The sequence below is a fragment of the Littorina saxatilis genome, linkage group LG1 (genome assembly GCF_037325665.1).
Source record: "Littorina saxatilis isolate snail1 linkage group LG1, US_GU_Lsax_2.0, whole genome shotgun sequence".
Classification (NCBI taxonomy): Eukaryota; Metazoa; Mollusca; class Gastropoda; order Littorinimorpha; family Littorinidae; genus Littorina; species Littorina saxatilis.
The window spans coordinates 57,719,663-57,740,868 of NC_090245.1; the positions used below are offsets into that span (position 1 = coordinate 57,719,663).

At 42.5% G+C, this 21,206-nt stretch overlaps 1 protein-coding gene across 1 annotated transcript; it reads left to right on the plus strand.

Annotated features, from left to right (window-relative positions):
• Positions 1-457: 457 nt before the first annotated feature.
• Positions 458-20,710, plus strand: LOC138975126 (WW domain-containing oxidoreductase-like). Its single transcript, XM_070347790.1, has 8 exons — positions 458-628; positions 1,065-1,129; positions 1,886-1,943; positions 3,118-3,296; positions 10,060-10,255; positions 13,456-13,641; positions 16,527-16,785; positions 17,994-20,710. The coding sequence occupies exons 1-8, from the start codon at positions 525-527 to the stop codon at positions 18,180-18,182; spliced, it is 1,236 nt and encodes a 411-aa protein (XP_070203891.1). The 5' UTR covers positions 458-524; the 3' UTR covers positions 18,183-20,710.
• Positions 20,711-21,206: the final 496 nt, after the last annotated feature.

Sequence of the window (21,206 nt, forward strand, 5' to 3'; positions counted from 1 at the left end):
AACCAGAGTTTTAAGGCTACGGTCTCATCCAGCTTTACAAATCCACACACACACAAAATAATAGATAAATAAAATATATACATATATAAGAGATATAAAAATCAAACATACACATATCGCGGGATTCACCAAGACACCATGTGAAGTACGTCATACATTACTAAAGTGACGTGACCGCTGAGGATGTATGACGTACACTACACTCTTGCCTGGTTATCGATCGTAGGATACAAGTTCAAAGTGTTTTCGTGATTCGTGTCGTTAGCATATTTGCTGGTTGAAGACCAAGCGAAACGATATCGTGCCGCTAGCATATATTTGCTAGCCAAACGATATCGTGCCGTTAGCAGCCTAACCAAACGATATCGTGCCGCTAGCATATATTTGCTAGCCAAACGATATCGTGCCGTTAGCAGCGGCCTTTCCGGAAATGCGACGCTTTGTTGGAAATCAAAATGAGGTTTCGGGAAATCCCGATTATTCCATCTCTGCCCCGGATTCTTACTTTGCGCCCAACATAGAACATGTCTGCTTCAATGGAAAGTATCCTGGACACTGATAGTGAAGATGAAATGGCTCCTGGTTGGGAGGAGAGAGTCACCGTGGAAGGAAAGGTGTACTACGCAAAGTAAGGCTCGATCTGCTTGAAGACTGGGTTGGTAATTCACTCTAATCATAGACTGATTTTCCAACTAAAATGTGTACCAGGGGTATCAAATGCAACTTTGCAAGTCAAGTACAGATGTGCGACTCGTAGATATGCTACATCGCGACTGATTGATGAGGATAAAGCGATTGAAATCCTGCAAAAAGGACCAGACGGTCGTTTAACGGTTTTGCTAGACGTGCGTCCTCATGTATTGACACTGCATCTGCATGCATACATGCACGACATCTAGAAACACACACACACACACACATACACACACACACACACACACACACACAGGCAAATGCTTACAACTCACGTGCATTCTTAAAGCATTTGGCATTTGTTTCATCAAGCATCCTCATTCCCATTTGTGTGTGTGTGAGTGACATATCTTCATGTTGGTGTTTTCTAGCCATGAAACCAAGGTGACTCAGTGGACTCATCCATCTACAGGCAAAAAGAAAACTGTGAAAGGAGGTAACTAAAAATTGAAACTTTTAGCTGATACAGCCATTTGACTTATATACTATTTATTAGTTTTGCATCTTGAATATGCTTGCATACTTTCTGCGATAAAATGCTGAAAGTAGGTTATAGATGAGATAACCGTTATTTGGCTTGTGCATTGTGTAGGTATTAATTTTTGGTATAACTATAACTGACTGTCAATCTGGTCTGTGTGTCTGTTTGTGAGTGTCTGTGTCTTCTGCATCTGAATATGTCAGCATAAATGTAACTACATAATAAAGTTACTGTTTCATTTTGTGCATGCCACTGTTTGTCAAGTTTGATGGTCTTTTTCTCTCGCTTTCTCTCTCTCCATTCCTCTCTCACTCATGTAATTACTTTTCCCTTTTTTTCTGCACCCACTACAACATATCTCTCTCTCGCTCGCTCGCTCTCTCTCTGTCTCTCTGTCTCTGTCTCTCTCTCTCTCTCTCTCTCTCTCCGTCTCTCTCTCTCTCCGTCTCTCTCTCTCTCTCTCTCTCTCTCTCTCTCTCTCTCTCTCTCTCTCTCTCTCTCTCTCTCTCTCTCTCTCTCTCTCTCTCTCTCTCTCTCTCTCTCTCTCTGCTTCCCAGTGTCTTTTGGTCTATATATATTTATGTTTAGACACTCATGCAGTCAATATTGTTCCTTTGTCATACCAAATGATTAAACTTTTCTGAAGACCCCATATAAAGTTCTTATATATAGTATGTATGCACAAACTAAATATATATTTTTCTTCTCCAGAGCTGCCTTATGGCTGGGAAAGATGTTTTGGAGATGATGGTACCGTATTCTATGTTGAGTAGGTATTTTTAAGTCTTATTTTATTCTATTTCCATTTTCATGTATTCCTTTCATAGAGGTTCCTGCTGCCCAAATCCTTTTCCCAGAAGACTATGTTCATTCTGAAAGAAGAATAGTTATTCAAGCATTTCCTTTAGTATTGCTCTAGGCAAGCTTCCAGAATGCTTAATAGGATGGCTTACTTGTTTCTGATTACAGTGTCCAGAGCTTTAATTACACTTCACACATCTGGTTTTTATATTTAGTCAAGTTTTGACTAAATATTTTAACATCGAGGGGGAATCGAAACGAGGGTCGTGGTGTATGTGCGTGTGTCTGTCTGTCTGTCTGTCTGTCTGTCTGTGTGTGTGTGTAGAGCGATTCAGACTAAACTACTGGACCAATCTTTATGAAATTTGACATGAGAGTTCCTGGGTATGAAATCCCCGAACGTTTTTTTCTTTTTTTTGATAAATGTCTTTGATGACGTCATATCCGGCTTTTCGTGAAAGTTGAGGCGGCACTGTCACGCCCTCATTTTTCAACCAAATTGGTTGAAATTTTGGTCAAGTAATCTTCGACGAAGCCCGGACTTCGGTATTGCATTTCAGCTTGGTGGCTTAAAAATTAATTAATGACTTTGGTCATTAAAAATCTGAAAATTGTAAAAAATAAATAAAAATTTATAAAACGATCCAAATTTACGTTTATCTTATTCTCCATCATTTGCTGATTCCAAAAACATATAAATATGTTATATTCGGATTACAAACAAGCTCTGAAAATTAAATATATAAAAATTATTATCAAATTTTTTTTTTCGAAATCAATTTAAAAACACTTTCATCTTATTCCTTGTCGGTTCCTGATTCCAAAAATATACAGATATGATATTTGGGATTAAAAACACGCTCAGAAAGTTAAAACGAAGAGAGGTACAGAAAAGCGTGCTATCCTTCTCAGCGCAACGAATACCCCGCTCTTCTTGTCAATTCCACGGACACTGCCTTTGCCACGGGCGGTGGAGTGACGATGCTACGAGTATACGGTCTTGCTGCGTTGCGTTGCGTTCAGTTTCATTCTGTGAGTTCGACAGCTACTTGACTAAATATTGTATTTTCGCCTTACGCGACTTGTTCTTCTTCTGTTACCATTTCATTTGATTACTGAATTCTTAATGCTTCTGTGTGCAGTCACATCAATAAGAAGACAACGTACACAGATCCTCGTCTTGCCTTTGCAGAAGAGGTGAAGAGCTCAATAATGGATTTTCGTCAGAAATTTGACGGCAGCAGCACAGCACTACAGATCCTGCACGGCCGAGACATGGGCACTAAATATGTTTTGGTCACTGGAGCCAACAGTGGCATAGGTAGAGTCTGAATACTTGTGCAATTGAACTTTTTCTGCTTCTTTTTCTACCTGCCTTTCTCTCTCTCTCTCTCTCTCTCTCTCTCTCTCTCTCTCTCTCTCTCTCTCTCTCTCTCTCTCTCTCTCTCTCTCTCTCTCTCTCTCTCTCTCTCTCTCTCTCTCTCTCTCTCTCTCTCTCTCTCTCTCTCTCTCTCTCTCTCGTTTATATGGTCCTGTGAATAGTTTTTCTGCCTTTTTATTTATTTTTTTTTTACTGTCATGCTTATCTTTTGTAATTGTTTTACGTTTGTATATATATATATTAAATTACATATTCTTACTCCGAATCACATAATTAGCATTGACACACTTGGAGATGCCTAGGTCTGATTTTGCAATGATGTTTAGCCATAGTTCGTTATACGCGTAGGTGTGCGAGAATATGTAAGCGCAGTGCTCTAAAGATGTCCATGTTATATAGTGCTATATATGTTTTATGTAAAATCAATGTCTTGTTTGTATTATTGTTATGTACCACCCCTGAATTTCTCTATGAATTTCTCTATGAGATAATAAAGTATTCTTATTCTTATTATAAAAGCTACCCGTCTAGGTATAAGGGAAGCAACCCCAACTAAAAAAGTGACAGCACCATGGTACTTGCCACACTAGGTTGCCTCCCCTTAGGGTGAGCTACGTCACCATTGGTGCCTGGTCCACGTGACCGACCAATCGACTTCTATCACTTGAGAGGACAGGTCGTGTTTTGCTTTGCTGTGGCTGTTTTTGTGTCTGCTGACACCCACCGGCCACGGCGCCCGTCTTCTTGCTGGCTTTGCAGCTGGTGAGATCTTTCCTTTATAGTTTTTGACTTGTTTTTGTCTTCTGCTGAGAATTTCTTACGTCCGTGGGACTTTGAAGTTCTCAGTGGCTGTTGGCTTCCTTTTGGTCGCCATTTTTGCTAGCACGTGGCGTTTGCTATGTTGACGCTTTTTCGTCCGTTCTCGGACGCTTAACGCTTTTGTAGCGTGTGGTTTAGCTGCCTTTGGCGGCTACTACGCTTGTGTTAGCTTGTTTGCTTGCTTGCTTCTGAAATGTTTGCGTCTGTATGGACTTGGTTAATTTCAGTAGTTGTGGCTTCCTCCTTGGTCGCCATTTTTCTTTAGCATGTTGTTGTTTGCTATGTTGATGTTTTCGTCCGTACTCGGACGCTTAACTCTTTTGTAGCTTGTTGTTTAGCTGCCTTTGGTAGCTACTTCGAGGGTGTTAGCTGCCCTCCTTGTTTGCTTCTGAAATGTTTGCGTCCGTTCGGACTTTGCTAGTTTCAGTCGTTTGTTTATTTTTCTCTCGGCGTTTACATGGCCGTCAATGAGAATTAGAGGGAGCTAAGGCCGAGGGTTAGGGCTTGGGCCCTGCTAAGCTCTAATCCTCAGCATCCTCTTCTTTTTGAAGAACTCTGTCGTTGTTGTTTTGGCACAGGATAAAATTTTTACGTTTTTCTGTGCCGATTTCTGCTACGGACGATTTGCCGTCTGGCTCTCAGCCGTCCGTCTTTGCCTGTAAGGCTGTCGTTTTACGACTGTTTCGGCTGCAGAGTCTAGTGCTCTGGGGTCTACTCTTATCTTTTGTTCATTTCCAGAGATAGATTCCCTCGTTCGCGAGGCTTTGCCGCGGTTGGACATCGTCGCCAGCTCTGCCCCCCGCCGGGGGGTTAGGCGACGTTCTCTCCTTGGCGTCTTTTGATGCCTGTGCCTTCAGACTCCGGGTCTTCTCTTGACCAGGCTGCTGTCCGCCGTGACTTTTCTGGACTGTCCCGCGGGGACCTTCTTCTTCTCTTCCTGGCCGGCATTTGTTGCCTTCCGCTTGCGGTAGCGCAACAGTGCATGTCCCTCCGGGGATCCGGTCACAGCAAGGTTGGTGTCTGCAGCAGCCGTTTACGGCAGCTGCGCTTCCGGTTCCCGGAAGCAGAGGTTCACCAGCTAGTGATCAGACTACGTTCACGTCCGGCTCGAATCTCGTCTTACGTCAGCAGTCGCCCGCGGCAGCTGCGCTTCCGGTTCCGGCCGGAAGTGTAGGTTCACCGGTCAGTGCACAGGCTGCTGTCACGTCCGGTTTGAGCCTTACCCTACGTCAGCAGTCGTCCGCGACAGCTGAGCTTCCGGTTCCGGCCGGAAGTGTAGGTTCACTGGTTAGTGCACAGGCTACTGTCACTTCTGGTTCGAGCCCTGCCCTACTTCAGCAGTCGTCCGCGACAGCGCCGGTTCCGGCCGGAAGTGTAGGTTCACTGGTGAGTGCACAGTCTGCTGTCACGTTCCGGTTTTGAGCTTTGCCCTACGGCAGCAGTCGTACGCGACAGCTGTGCTTCCGGTTCCGGCTGGAAGCGTAGGTTCACTGGTTTGTGCACAGGCTACTGTCACGTTCGGTTTGAGCCTTGTCTTACGTCGGCAGTCGTACGCGACCGCTGCGCTTCTGGCTCCGGCCGGAAGTGTGGGCTCACCGGTTAGTGGACCTGCTATGGTCCCATCCGGTTTGAGCCTAGATTTTTGTCAGCGGTCGTCCGCGACAGTTGCGCTTCCGGCGCTCGTTGGAAGTATAGGTCCTTCGGCAGCGGACATGTCGCTGTTTCGGGCCTAGGGTTTACCTATTGGTTACCGGGCTTCAGCCATCAGTTTGTGCAGCACCAGCTCTGGCATGGTGCCTCTGTGTCTGCTGCACTCCCGGCTCCTCCCGGTGTTTCCGGTTCCATTCCCGTCACTTCCTCTTGGTCGTCGGTGACGTGGGACACGGTTTTGCCCTTTGGCGGATTAGCAGCTACCACACACTTCGGTGGTGGGTTCTGCTGATCTCCTCACTCCCTGTGCCTTTGGTCTTCGACGCCTCTCATCCTCCTCTTAGTCAGGTGTGAGGTTGGGCCGTTGACTGGCAGAAAAGGGCTTCAGGCTCCGGCCTTCCCCGCTCAGCGTCCGTCTCGGGCTCTTATGGCCTTTTAGCCAGCCCCTTCACTTACCACGTCGGACTCTCGTTCGGTTGATGGTATCAGACGCTCCCGGGGTCTTCGTCCCGCGTCAAGGTTGCTCTTGAAGCGGCGGATGAAGTCACTTCCAGATCTTGCCTGGAAGGGGTTTATTTGTCGAAATTGCGTCTGCAGATGCCTTTTCGATAAGGACTGGTTCCCAGTCGGCGAGAGAGAGGGAAGGCTACGTCCGTTTTAAGGTTTCTCCTTTGGTGGCCGTTTTTACTCTCTCCCAGCTTTACCAAACCCTTGTCTTCCGGCAGCGGCTGCCTCTAGTGCCGGTTTTCTTTACTGTCCTCACGGCCAGCTATGGAATTCGCACGGGTTTGGTTTGCCTCTCCTGCGCAGGCTTCTTCTTTCGGGCAGTTAGCGGCTCAGAGGAAGTTGCCTTTGCCCAAGACGTCCCGGAATTTGCTGTCGTCGTTTGCCCTTCCGCGTGCACCTTTGCTGGTCGCGCCGGAACTCCTTCGGTTGTACGAAGCCTTTGGGGAACAATTTCAGTCCCTAGCTCTCTGAGCGGACTCTCTTCCCCCTGGAGGAAATGGGCAGACAGCTTTTGGAACTCGCTTCCTTTTCGGAGACACTCCTTTACGGAGCCCTTGGCGACCTTTACACTCAGTAAAGAGCAGGATGCATGGGACGCTTTATCCACCTTTGCTAGGGTGAAGGTAGAATTAAGGTTTACTTGAGTTGGCCTCGGAAGTTACATTCAGATTTTCCTGAGTTTGCATTGGTTTTGGCAATGCATGGTGAGGAGTCATTCTTGTGGCATATCACTTTCTCAGCTTTATTGGCTAACCCTCTCCTTTCGGCAGAGGTCTAGTCAATGTTCCGGTTTTCTTGGTGCGGGCTTTTAGTCCAGCATCTTTTATGGCCGGTCTACGGGCGTTATGGCTCTCAGCCTTAGCCCGTGTAATAGTCTCTTGCCTGGCGTGGGCGACTACGGTCTCCGTGCCTTTAGAATTTGTGTCTCCCTCTTCTCCCTCATCCTGACATGAGGCGAGTCGGGGCGACTTCCGGTGGTTTGGGTTGCCTGTTACGGTCTCCCTTCTACCACTTGCAACTATTACGGACGCTTGCCTGTTGTTTTCCGTGTCTGACTCTCGGTTCTGAGGTAATCAGACGCGTTCGGCTTTTCAGCTAGACTCAGAAATTTTTCTGGGTTTGGTCTGCCGCGAATTTTTACTTCGGGCCCTTTTCACTGAGAACCCTGGTTCAGGGAGTCTTATGGCTGGTTGGCTTCACGGTTTTCCGTTTTTCCTTTCCAGTCTTGTTTTCTGGTTTAGGTTTTTGATTTGCATTCAATTACCTACAAGCAGACTGCTCTGCTAACACTGACTTTTGTCATTTCGTTTGGGTCACCGGTCACATCAAGCTTCGGCCACAGCGGTTCCGCATTTCCGGTGTTTACGCACTATCATTTTTGCTGCTTCCTCTTTACCCCTCTCTCTGCTTTCGCAGGGACTGGTAGAGGACGACCGGTGACCGTCTACTTTTGAGATTTTCTCATTGAGTTGGACTCTGGTACCTGGTACTCAGGTGTCTCTCTCTTTCTCTTTTTCGGAGATCGGTCACTCTTCTGGAGCTGGCTGTTATCTCAAAGGCCTTTCGGGCCTTACCCCATCCCAAGGATTCATTTTTGGGCATGGTTGCCTTACGGTCACCGTGAGGGTTGGTCCTTTTCAGGGCTGAGCGTCAACCTTACGCACGGATAATTTCCAGGCCATTAGCATTTCCTTCCAATAGAAAGGGGGGGGTCAGCTTGTCTTCCCCTCTACTCGGCTCGGGTTTATTCAAGGCTTGGGTCTTTTTCTGGACTGTTTTACGGTTCAGGAGATTGGAAGAAGTGCTGGGCACAGCTTACTGGCTCTCCGATTTTGTCTTTCGCATTTTTTGCCTGAGAGACATCGCGGCTGTCAATCAGGATGGTTCTCGGTCCTTTTTCTGTCATTTGGCAGTGGGCCAGTTCCTGGCAAGGGTTTTAGAGTGAGTTAGATGTTTCTTTCTCACCGGGCCCTTTCCTGACTTTTGGCAGTGGGCCAGTTTTTGGCACGGGATTTTCTTTCCCTCCACCTTGTCGTAGCTATCTGCTATCTTTCCCCTCGGCTCGGCCCGAGCTCATTTTCCAGGGCCTGGGCCTCCTCCTGGGCCGTTTTACGGTCTAGGAGGTTGGATGATGTCCTGCGCACAGCTTACTGGCGCTCGGCTTTTGTCTTTATCAGTTTTCGTAGGGAGACATTGCTGCCGTCTGTCAGGATGGACCTCGGTCCATTACTGCCTTGGTGGCAGCTGGAGGATGTCTCTCCAGAACTTAAGAGTGAGTTTGAACTTTTTTGATCTTACCCACCACCTTGTTGGAGTTATCTGCTAATCATGTGATTCGGAGTAAGAATATGTAATTTAATCGAAAATTTTTAATTAAATTTTCATTTGATTAATATACTTACCCGAATCACATGGGTAATTCCCTCCCGCCTGCCCCGCTTTATAGTTTCTTAGTATTCTATAAGTCGATTGATCGGTCACGTGGACCAGGCACCAATGGTGACGTAGCTCACCCTAAGGGGAGGCAACCTAGTGTGGCAAGTACCATGGTGCTGTCACTTTTTTAGTTGGGGTTGCTTCCCTTATACCTAGACGGGTAGCTTTTATCAGACCTTAGGCATCTCCAAGTGTGTCAATGCTAATCATGTGATTCGGGTAAGTATATTAATCAAATGAAAATTTAATTAAAAATTTTCGATTTATGTATTTAAGATTAGAATAGTCCCTCTCTGGGCGAGGGCTGGTTGAAAAGAAGCTCGTTTATATTGCTTATGCCACAACCCTCGTAAAATAAAATTTGATTTGATTTGATCTCTCTCTCTCTCTCTCTCTCTCTCTCTCTCTCTCTCTCTCTCTCTCTCTCTCTCTCTCTCTCTCTCTCTCTCTCTCTCTTGCTCTCTCTCTTGCTCATCTCTCTGTCTCTCCGTCATCTCTCTGTCTCTCCCTCCCTCTCTGTTTCTCCCCCCCCCCCCCCCTCCTTCCCTCTGTGATGACCTTGCAAAAAACCTGAGAAATCAGGTCTTAAAATGTAGGGAGACTCAAAATGGAGCTAATTTACAGGCATTAATTAACAGAAAATCTTGAAGACTAGGGTCTTAAAAGGGGGGTCTTGAAGGTGGTCGTCTACATTTTTGCTTTTTTTCAATAATCTTATGGTTAGATTTGGATACAAAATTATGTCAAATGATGAGTGAACCATGGGGAAAAAAAATTATAGAAAAAAAATATATGTAAAAAAAGATTTTATTTTTGGGTAGCGTGACTCACGCTTCCAATATTTTGTTTTCTGTTTGCTGAGAACATGTGCTTTGCCTAAAAATACTGACCAATCAAATTCATGTCACTGTGCTTATAGCCACGCCCAAACAAGTGCAGCAACAGTTTGACACTGGAGCGCTGTCCACGCTTTTTTATAAACGCACGAAATGCACGGGATTTGAGAGGAGTTTTGCGCTTGGCATTTTCCAAATAAGGATATCCTACTATGAGTACTACGCTGGAATACTACAATGAATTTTCAAACGGCTACACTGGCTTCGTCTTTCCTGATCGAAAGGGGGTGTATTGTTGATATTTGTAGATAATAGATTCTGCATTTTAATGGTCAAATGGCAATTTCGGTATAAAAATGTAGACAAGGACCTTTAAAGGGGGAGTTGTACAGTAGTCTTGACGTGTCATAATCTGAAAGCTGCTGGATACATATTAGTGTTTTTTTCTTTGACAGGCTTGGAGACAGCAAGATCTTTAGCTCTGCATGGCGCAACTGTCATCATGGCCTGTCGCAACCTGAATGCTGCACGGGAATGCAGGGCAGCAATTGTCAAGGAGATGCCAAAAGCGAAGGTCGAGGTCATGCACCTTGACCTTGCCAGTCTTCGAAGTGTCCGAGAATTTGCAGAGACTTACAAGAACACAGGGTGGTATGCTTGTTTTATTGTTGTCATCACATAAGTGTGTTACAAAAGAGAATTTCAGCAAAGTGAATAAACATACCGCAGCTGAGATCTGCCCTCCTCTGACAAAACACAGTAAGTCCAAAAATCACGTTTCGAGAAAAACGCGGTTTTCTGTTCTCAGCTCTATATTTAAAACAAAAGCATTCTCGCTGGACATTTTACTGCAATAAAGCGTCGGGATGATTTCTGAATTTATAGCTTTAGTCTATTTCAAAAATAGTGGTAAGATTAAAGAATTATGAGCCAATTAGTGGACTTACTGTGTTCTGCCAAGTTTTTCTTTGAACTCGGGCTTGTTAAAAACAACGGCAGAACACAGTGAGGGACGTTACTGTCTTCTGCCGGAGTTTTCTTTGAACTCGAGTTTGTTAAAAACAACGGCAGAACACAGTAAGGGAAGTTGCTGTGTTTTGGCGATGTTTTCTTGTTTCTTAATGCTTGTCACAAGTTAAGATAGTGACCGATCACAACAACAGTTCTTGCTGAGTTCTGCTTTATTAATTGTATGCGAGAAATTCATTTCTGACCGAGTAACCTTTAGCAACAATGACTAAATAACTCTAATATTTATTATGCTTTTACAATTTTTATTTTGTTTTACCTGATGGCGTATGTGACTCTTAATAGGAAAAAGCCCTTTTCCCTGCGACGCTTTTTTAAAAAAAATTTTTTTTTACATTTAGTCAAGTTATATAGAGACGGGGAATCGAGACAAGGGTTGTGGTGATGTGTGTGTGTGCGTGTGTGTGTATAGATCGGTTCTGAGAAAACTACTGAACCGATCTGCCTGAAACTTGAGAGTTCCTTAGTATAATTTCCCCAGACTTTTTTTTCTTTTTTTTTTGTAAAGTGTCTTTGATGACGTCATATCCGGCTTTTTGTGAAAGTTGAGGCGGCACTGTCACGCTCTCATTTTCCAACCGATTTTGATGATACTTTTGTCAAATAATCTTCGACGAAGCCCGGACTTTGGTATTGTATTTCAGCTTGGAGGCTTACAAATTAATACACGAGTTTGCTCATTAAGGTTGTCATTGACATCAAATTTTCGCAAACAGATTCAAAATTGATTGCATCGTATTTTTTATCAAATTCTGAATAAAAAAATGTATACATATGTCATGTTTACTCTTAAAATGTGATCACAATTAACGAAATTAGGTTAATTAGTACTACGAATACAATTTTAAAAATCGATCCAAATTTTGTTTCATCTGATCCTTAATCATTCGTGATTGCAAAAACATAAATATAGGATGTTTTATTTAAAACATGCTCAGAAAATTAAAAAGAATACAGTAAAGCGCGCTTTCCTGCTCAACGCAATACGCTACCGCGCTATTCTGGCTTGTCGCTTTCCATTCGTTTTGCACGTGAAAAGTGTGCGACTTCCTGTCTTGTCTTGGTGAAAAAATGCAGTGCGTTCAGTTTCATTCTGTGAGTTCGACAGCTTGACTAAATGTAGTACTTTCGCCTAACGCGACTTGTTTTCTTTTGATTCCTAATCATTTAGCAGATTTGCAGAGTGTTAACTGAGTACTCTTCCTTCGAACGGACTGTTGTTGCTTGTGTATCCCGATAGATGTTTCAGCGCGCATGCGTGCGTGTGTGTGCGTGTGTATATTCTGGCTTGTCGCTTTCATTTCGTTTTGCACGTGAAAAGTGCGCGACTTCCTTCTCACAGGGATTGACGGTGTGTGTATGTATGTATGTATGTGTGTGTGTGTGTGTGTGTGTGTGTGTGCGTGCGTTCGTGTATGTGTGTGTTGACCAGTGTTTTTCTACGTTTTCTGTTTAAATGTGTTTTTATGTGCTCTCTTACGACCCTTTAAACATCATTTTAACGCACACACACACAAGCAAGCGCACGCTCTCCCTCTCTCTCTCTCTCTCGCTCGGAGATCACATCAAGTAAAAAACCCAAATAAGTAGAAGCGCAATGCCAACGTTCTGCATACCCGGCCCAGCGAACGACAAATCGCTTCTCTCTCTCTCTCTCTCTCTCTCTCTCTCTCTCTCTCTCTCTCTCTCTTCTCTATCTTTCCTACTCTCTCTCTCTCTCTCTCTCTCTCTCTCTCTCTCTCTCTCTCTCTCTATGTCTCTGTGTATCTCTCTCTCACACACATACACACACACACACACACACGCACACGCACACACGCACACATAATGCGCACACATACGGACACACACACACACACACATACACACACACAAGCAAGCAAGCCCTCTTCCTCTTTTCTCTCTCTCTCTCTCTCTCTCTCTCTCTCTCTCTCTCTCTCTCTCGAGTCTCTCTCTCTTTCTTTCTCTCTCGCTCGCTCGGAGACCACAACATCAAGTAAAAAAATCAAAAAACCAATAAGGCATCCACTGACGGAAGTATCACTGTGTTCTGCCGATGTTTTCTTTGAACTCGGGTTTGTTAAAAACAACGGCAGAACACAGTAAGGGAAGTTGCTGTGTTCTGCCGTTGTTTTTTGAGAACTTAAATCGGTTTAAATGGACTTACTTTATGAAATCTCAGGAACTAAACGTCATTGAGACTTAAAATTTACTGACAAAATGCGCGCTGATGTGCTCATAATGATGACATAAAAATCTCATTTTTGACAAAAATGGACTTGCTGTGTTTTGTCAGAGGAGGGCAGAGATGTGCCCCACCAGACAGAGCATTGCAGTACGTGTTACAAAAACACTGAAAGTTGAGTGTGAAGGCTTAGGTCAATATTCAAAGAGGAACATCCTTGTTTAACCTTGCTTTCAAAAACAGTCAACAATTGGAATTAAACATAATTGAATAATAGCACCCAAAAATTGAAATTTGTGGGAAAACAACGATGTACGCAGCGTCGCTCATATTTATGGTAACTATTCTTAAATATGTGAGTAAATGTAAATGGACGAGTGTATTTTTTCTTTGTGCTGTTTTATGTTTGTTTAATTGCTGCCTTTTTGATGTCTAAGAATCCTTTAGAACCCTTTTTGAATAAGACAATCTTTGATATATTTTACAAATACAAGATTGTATTACAAAGGCAAGAATATCAAGCGCCATGGAATCAGTCAGGATTTGTTTCTCTATTTTTCTTCTTCGTGTGTTTGAGGTGAGGCAATTGCTGTGTTGGTGTGTGGAAGACCCAAAAAAAAGTTTTTGTCTTTTCCAGGCCTCTTCACATTCTGATCCTGAATGCAGCAGTTTTTGGTGTGCCCTGGCAGGAGACAGAGGACGGACTTGAACTGACGTTCCAGGTGAACCACTTGGCCCATTTCTACCTGACGCTGCTGCTTCAGCCAGTCTTGGTCAAGTCAGCACCTGCCAGGGTCGTGGTTGTGTCCAGTGAGTCACACAGGTCTGTACAGTAAAACAAAAACCTTTTAATCAATCAATCAATCAGTATGAGGCTTATATCGCGCGTATTCCGTGGGTACAGTTCTAAGCGCAGGGATTTTTTTATTTTTTTTATTTTTTTTGTATGCAATTTATATCGCGCACATATTCAAGGCGCAGGGATTTATTTATGCCGTGTGAGATGGAATTTTTTTACACAATACATCACGCATTCACATCGGCCAGCAGATCGCAGCCATTTCGGCGCATATCCTACTTTTCACGGCCTATTATTCCAAGTCACACGGGTATTTTGGTGGACATTTTTATCTATGCCTATACAATTTTGCCAGGAAAGACCCTTTTGTCAATCGTGGGATCTTTAACGTGCACACCCCAATGTAGTGTACAACGAAGGGACCTCCGTTTTTCGTCTCATCCGAAAGACTAGCACTTGAACCCACCACCTAGGTTGGGAAAGGGGGGGAGAAAATTGCTAACGCCCTGACCCAGGGTCGAACTCGCAACCTCTCGCTTCCGAGCGCAAGTGCGTTACCACCGGCCACCCAGTCCTGATTTGAGACTCCTTCCCTTTTAAGACACTGTTTTCTCACATTTTCTGTTCATTACCTCTGTGAATTTCACCCCCATTTCAAGAATTCCTCCATTTGAAGACCTCATTTTCTGAGAATTTTGAAAGTCTAAAAAGGGGGGGTTCCACTGTATTACAACTCACCAAAGTTAGACTCGTTTTCTCGTGTAAATGAGTAGGCACAGAGATGTACTGCAGAAGTGTGGTAATGTAAAATAAACCGATACTGGCATGGATGAAATATACAAATTTGGCAGCGTAAGTTTCTACAGCACACACTAACCATGAGGTAACAGGTCAGGTATTATGTGAGGAAAAGTCTAAACCTTTTTTTTCAAGTCATTGTTTAAAAATGGATCTTTGACAAAACTGAATTACAGTTTTTAGTAATTTTACTGCAACATAGCAGACTGAAGACTACTGTATTAGCACATTTTCAAATTATCTCCCCTGCCTTATCACTCGCCAATTTATGTACCGTGCTCAAAGCCAGATGAATACCGTACTTTTTGGACTATAAGGCGATACTTTTTTCTTTTTTTTTTTCACTTAAAATCGTGGGGTTGCCTTAAACACGACATCGCCTTATTCTCGGATAAAATAGGTTTCACGAGCACTGTGAACTTGAAATCAATGAGCAACTAACAACCATTTGAGTGAACACAATTCAAGCAATGTTGATCGCCGAAAAAATTACCTGAACAATAGTTGCGTTGAAACACGACAGTCGACAGTCGGTCTCTTGACACTTCAACTTGCACTTCGACTTTGCCACTGTCAAAATGCCGAAAACGAAGAGAGCTTCATACGGCGCTGCCTTCAAGATGGCAGCGGCAAAGAATATGTTTTTCCTCATTTTTTTTCTTTCTTTTTTCAAGTTTTGACTAAATGTGTTAACATAGAGGGGGAATCGAGACGAGGGTCGTGGTGTATGTGTGTATGTGTGTGTATGTGCGTGTGTGTGTGTAGAGCGATTCAGAGTAAACTACTGGACCGATCTTTATGAAATTTGACATGAGAGTTCCTGGGTATGATATCCCCAGACGTGTTTTTCATTTTTTCGATAAATGTCTTTGATGACGTCATATCCGGCTTTTTGTAAAAGTTGAGGCGGCACTGTCACACCCTCATTTTTCAATCAAATTGATTGAAATTTTGGCCAAGAAATCTTCGACAAAGGCCGGACTTCGGTATTGCATTTCAGCTTGGTGGCTTAAAAATTAATTAATGACTTTGGTCATTAAAAATCTGAAAATTGTAAAAAAAATATTTTTTTTATAAAACGATCCAAATTTACGTTCATCTTATTCTTCATCATTTTCTGATTCCAAAAACATATAAATATGTTATATTTGGATTAAAAACAAGCTCTGAAAATTAAAAATTATGATCAAAATTAAATTTTCGAAATCAATTTAAAAACACTTTCATCTTATTCCTTTTCGGTTCCTGATTCCAAAAACATATAGATATGATATGTTTGGATTAAAAACACGCTCAGAAAGTTAAAACGAAGAGAGGTACAGTAAAGCGTGCTATGAAGCACAGAGCAACCGCTACCTCGCCAAACAGGCTCGTCACTTTCACTGCCTTTTGCACTAGCGGCGGACTACGTTCAATTTCATTCTGTGAGTTCCACAGCTTGACTAAATGTAGTAATTTCGCCTTACGCGACTTGTTTTTCTTTCATGCCGTCGCCTTATGCACGACACGATCGCCTTATCCATGACATCGCCTTATTCTAGGATTTTTTCAGTTTTATTTTTAAAAGTAGTAAATATAGCCTTATAGTCCGAAAAGTATGGTACTTACTTGTTTGGTGGTGGTGCTTGCTTGCTTGCTTGCAAGCCTACCAACATTGTTCATATTATCTCCCCTGCCTTACTTCTTTAGTCAGGCAAGCTCTAAGTCAGTGTTGATGATTCTTTGTTTTTCTTTTGTTCAGAGGTTCACTTTGATATTTTGGTTTGTGCTGTCAAATTTAAATCAGTAAGAAGTATTGTGGTCAGAGAGGTATACAAAATGTCTCTTTGCGTGCATAAATGAGAGAGCAAAGTATATTCAGTTCAAAGTGTGTGGCACATGCTTTGAGCAGGAAATGATCGCAATTGTCATGCATAGAATCTGCACATAGTTTGAATAGAGATCTTTTGATTTTTTCTTTTGGCTTATATTTTTCAGATTTTAATTTTCGATCAACACCAGAAGAAAAATTTGCCTTTTTGTCGTTTGCATTTTTAACTCTCTTTTTTTTCTCCATGTGCACATAATAAGGACGGCACAATTCAGTCTTGAAATTCTCCTGTGTTTTTCAGGTTTTCTGGCTTAACAAAAGAGACGGTGAACCTGGAAAGCTTGTCCCCTCCGGCCAGCAAGTACAGCGACATTAGAGCTTACAATCACTCCAAGCTGTGCAACGTTCTCTTCGCAAACATGCTCTGCACCAAACTGGGCACACAGCGAGTGACGGTGTTGTCGTTGCATCCTGGAAACATGATGAGTTCTTCCCTCGCACGACACTGGTGGCTCTATCGACTGCTTTTCACGCTCGTACGCCCATTTACAAAATCTATGGTGAGTTGAAATCCAAAAGCAAATAGACTGCCAACGTTCCAAAATTCTGAAGAAAAAAACTGGCTTGTGTCGTCCGAACGAGCTTCTGTTCAATTTGTCAGATAAATGTATTTTCTGTATTATAAGTGTGCATCTGTCTGTCCACTTAAAAGATCGCTGGGCCAAAGATCAGTGACCGTAAAGTTTTGTTTAATGTCACAATTAAACATTCCTATAACATACCTTGCTTGGTTTGTTTTTTCTATAGTGAGTTGGTTGTGCAGGCTCTCAGTGTTGGTCCCAAACCCATAGGATGTTATGGCATAGGACCTGGATCGAAAATGTGTATAGGTCCCAATGCCCTGCCCACACACACAAATTCTGTCAGAAGACATCCCGAATGACAAAGCTATAGGACAGTCAACTGGCCAGGGGTCATAACAATTAATGCCTCGGATCAAAAAAGTATGCATCAGTGACTGAAGACTGAGAACAACAATGGGCTCTTTAAATCTATAATGTCTTTTTATTTTTGCCTGTTTGCTTTTTGCTTGTTGTTGTTTGTGTGTGTGGCATTTTGTGTGGGTGTGTGTTTTTAGTCTTGTTGTGTGTATGTCTGTCTCAATGTCTTGTGTTCCTGTGCATAATGAGTTCTTTTTGTTGTCATGTATTGTCTGATTTCATTATGGTGCTGCTATGTCTCCATTTTTAGAGTAGGCATTTATATTGTCTATGTGACATTCTGTCCATGTGTTTGTTTGTTTGTTTATTGTGTGACTATAGCTTTTGAATCCATCGTTTCTTTCCCTTCTCTTTTAAATGGCAGAGTGTTATCATAGGCTAGAGTGTCAGTCTATTGTTAATGTTATGTACAACACAGTCAACAGTTTTATCATATATGCTGGAATGTCCTACTTTTTTATGAAATCTTAATCTTTATCTCCAAGGTTAAGATCATAAAAATAGTTTGGATGCTCGTTCTGTGTTGTGCGTGTGTGATGTGTGATGATGTGTTTTAACCCCTGGTACCAAGATAATCACTTAATTGTTTAGGTTTTTGTTTCTTTGTATGTTTATTTGCCTTTAAATATTCCATTTCTAACACTGAATGTTGTTCCTCCTTGGATTTGTTTCCCTCTCATATTATCTGTGACCTTACCATTATATGAAACCACCCAGATTTCTTTGCTGCCCACACTTATCTTGACGTTTCTTCGACATTTGTACAGCAACAAGGAGCGGCCACAACAGTGTATTGTGCAGTGGCCAAGGAACTGGAGGGGGTGGGGGGACTCTACTTCAACAGCTGCTGTCGCTGCGAAGCGTCGCCCAAAGCCCATGACCCGGACCTCGCGGAGACACTGTGGCAGTTCTCAGTAAAACTTCTTCAGTCCAAAGTGGGGGAAATCAGTACATGATTATGGAAGAATAAGTGGCATGGCAGGAATGTGTGTGTGTGGGGGGTGGGGGGGTGTAGATGTGTGGGTGGGTGGATGTGTGGGTGTTTCTGTGTGTATTTGTACTCAAACTTAAAATAAATTCAAACACTTTATTACTGAAGGATACATGTAGTAGCATTAGGTCTATAATTGTGGTCCTGTCTAACAGCTATTCCTTACTGACGTGACGTAAGGTAAGAATAAGAAACCGAAAAACCCAGATTAAATAAAACAGAGTGTACTTAACAAATCTTTGGAACCTTTTGCACCAGATCAGTCAATAGATTAAATCAAAGAGCTAATATATGATTCAAGACTTGCTCAACAATTGTCAATTCACACACCACCCACAGGTACCCATGCACGCACCCACCCATGTGCAAACATACATGCCTTTACACACCTTTGATAATGTAACATGTAATCATAAACTTGGTGTACACCTATGCTTCAAGGATTTAGAAAAGGGGCACCAATCATAGGCAGTTCAGGACATCCTGGTTTTCTATGTTTGCGTGCGTGGGTGTGTGTGCGTGCGTGCATGCGTGCATCTGTCTGTGTGCGTCTGTGGTCTGTGTCTGTGTGTTCCTCGGCAGTATGAGGCGTGTAATGTCAGTGATTGTGGCAGAACAGATGCAAAGGGCTTCTACTGCTTGTTTATTTAAAAATCATTCACGTCTTGATTCTGTTCCCAAGATGTCTGGCTCAAAATAGCCTATCAGAACACTGTCTTTGCGGGTGGGGGTGGGGTGAGGGAGGGAAGACTGGTGCATGATATGTTGCAACCATATGGATAATCCATCACAACCATATGGATAATCCATCACAACCATATGGATAATCCATCACAACCATATGGATAATCCATCACAACCGAGTCTCGATCTCACCTGTCATTGGTCATTGGCTTTGATCTCTGAGAGTACAATTGAATATTTTATAGAGGTCATCTGCATATTTATCGTTAACTCGGGGACTACTTTTACTTCAGCAAAACGATTGAGATATTCTGCGGTATTAAAGTCGAACTCACGATTTATATACAAGAGACAGACAGTGATTCAAGGCGCACAACTCTAGTACTCTTCATAGACAACCGCTTAGATCAATCCCAACAACAAAATCCTGATTCAAAATCCTGAGCAAAGAAATAAGAATTAAACTAAAACAGTATGCTTACAGTTTTGTTCATTTGATATCGCTTTTAGAGCATTGATTGCTAAATCTGGTTCAACAGAACAAGGCTGTCCCATCTGTCGTCTGCTGCAGATATCTGTCGTCTACTGCAGATCTGTCGTTTGCTACAGAAACTCACCGGCTACTGATCAAGTTGACCAGCAACATGAAAATTGCCACTTACAAAGTTGGAGATACGGTTAAAATAAAAGGTGGCGAAGAAGGTCGGATCTTGCGTGTGTTATTTTTCAATTTTAAAGTAAACAACGGTGTCTAGGTTCAGGTCATGCAGGCAGATAGATTTACACGTTTTGACCTACATTGAATAGACCAGCAGGACAAAACTACCGCAGTACAGTACAGATAACTTACTGTCCTAAGACTGAACGACAGACATCAAAGTAAGGCTCACCTAAATGAAGATTGAAGAAGTAAGTAATCCAAATTTGAACACTGAAGCACAACAGCTCGAATAAGCACAAATTTAGCAATCATCCTCATCGCTTGTAAAATCACACACGCAGTCTTTTTGGCGAATGCCTCTGACAACCGACTTGGGTCACCGATTGAAACCGGCCGGTAACTGCACAGTTTCAAATGCATTGAACTGCACAATCTCTGTAATTCGTTTTCTTAAGCAGTATTGATGACTAAATACAAAAGCAGACGTTTTACGTTTACCACAAAGACAAAAGGGGACTTGTTTTGTACATGAATTTGATGACACGATTTGCTGTCGCGGAAGGTTTGATGAGCAGAAAACAGGCACTCGCAGAGTTTGTGTCAAAAAGTGGTGTTTTTTAATGAAAACGTCAGAGTAATGGGATAAAAAGTTACACACCTCGTCCTAAATATCGTGCATATTCTCCCTCGGGTCGATTTTCGAAAATCGACCCTAGGGAAAATATGCACGATATTTAGAACTCGGAGTGTGTAACCTACATATGTATATGCAATTCTAATCATGAAAGAATTCATAAAATTTTATCGTTAAAGGCTATTTCATGTTATTTGCAGTGAGTGTTCTTGTTGAGTTTAGAGTTAGGTCACAGTGTCCCAGTCAGTTTTCCTTTTCAAAATCTTGATTATATTTGACCCTGAAAAAATGCACTAGTGCCCTAAATTGCATGTACTTTAAGCTGAAAATGCATCAATAGAACATTTATCTGAAGTGGTTTCTGAAAAAAAACGTGTTCTTGTGGAGAGAATGTAATGCAGGTTGACTGTGATACTCATGATAATGTTTTTGATGAAGAGGTTTTGTGCAATGCCAGTTTTTACCCAGCATTTTTCTACCCTGCCAATGAAGAATATAGTCTCTTAACTCTGAATTCTTGCTGTGTGGGTAAATTCTGTTTGTTTGTATGCTTGAACAATGGTCCAAGAGAGTGTTTGAGTGTGTTTGTACTTGAATATAGTGAGTGGTTGCAGCATTTTTTTCCTGTGTTGCTATTTTCTTTTTGTTTTGGTGGTGTTGGTACTGTGGTTTGTTAATGTGTGTATGTGTGTACTTTTGACAGGTTCCACTGTATATATGTATTATAAACTACTCACAAAAAGTCAAGGAACAGTTTTTATATTACGCAATGCACCAAAACCAGTCAAGACACAATGATGATCGTTCACACATATTTAATTTCATTATTCGACAGTTTGAATACAAAACAATCAAAGCGATGAATGGACAAATCCAGTTTTGGCAAATTTTTAAACACAGCAGGGATCATTTTCAAAAGTCACCAAATTTTCAAAGTTCATTCGACTGTGTGAAAATCACGAAAACAAAGTCAATAATGAGTGCTGCCTCCACGATTTGCCAGGCACTCA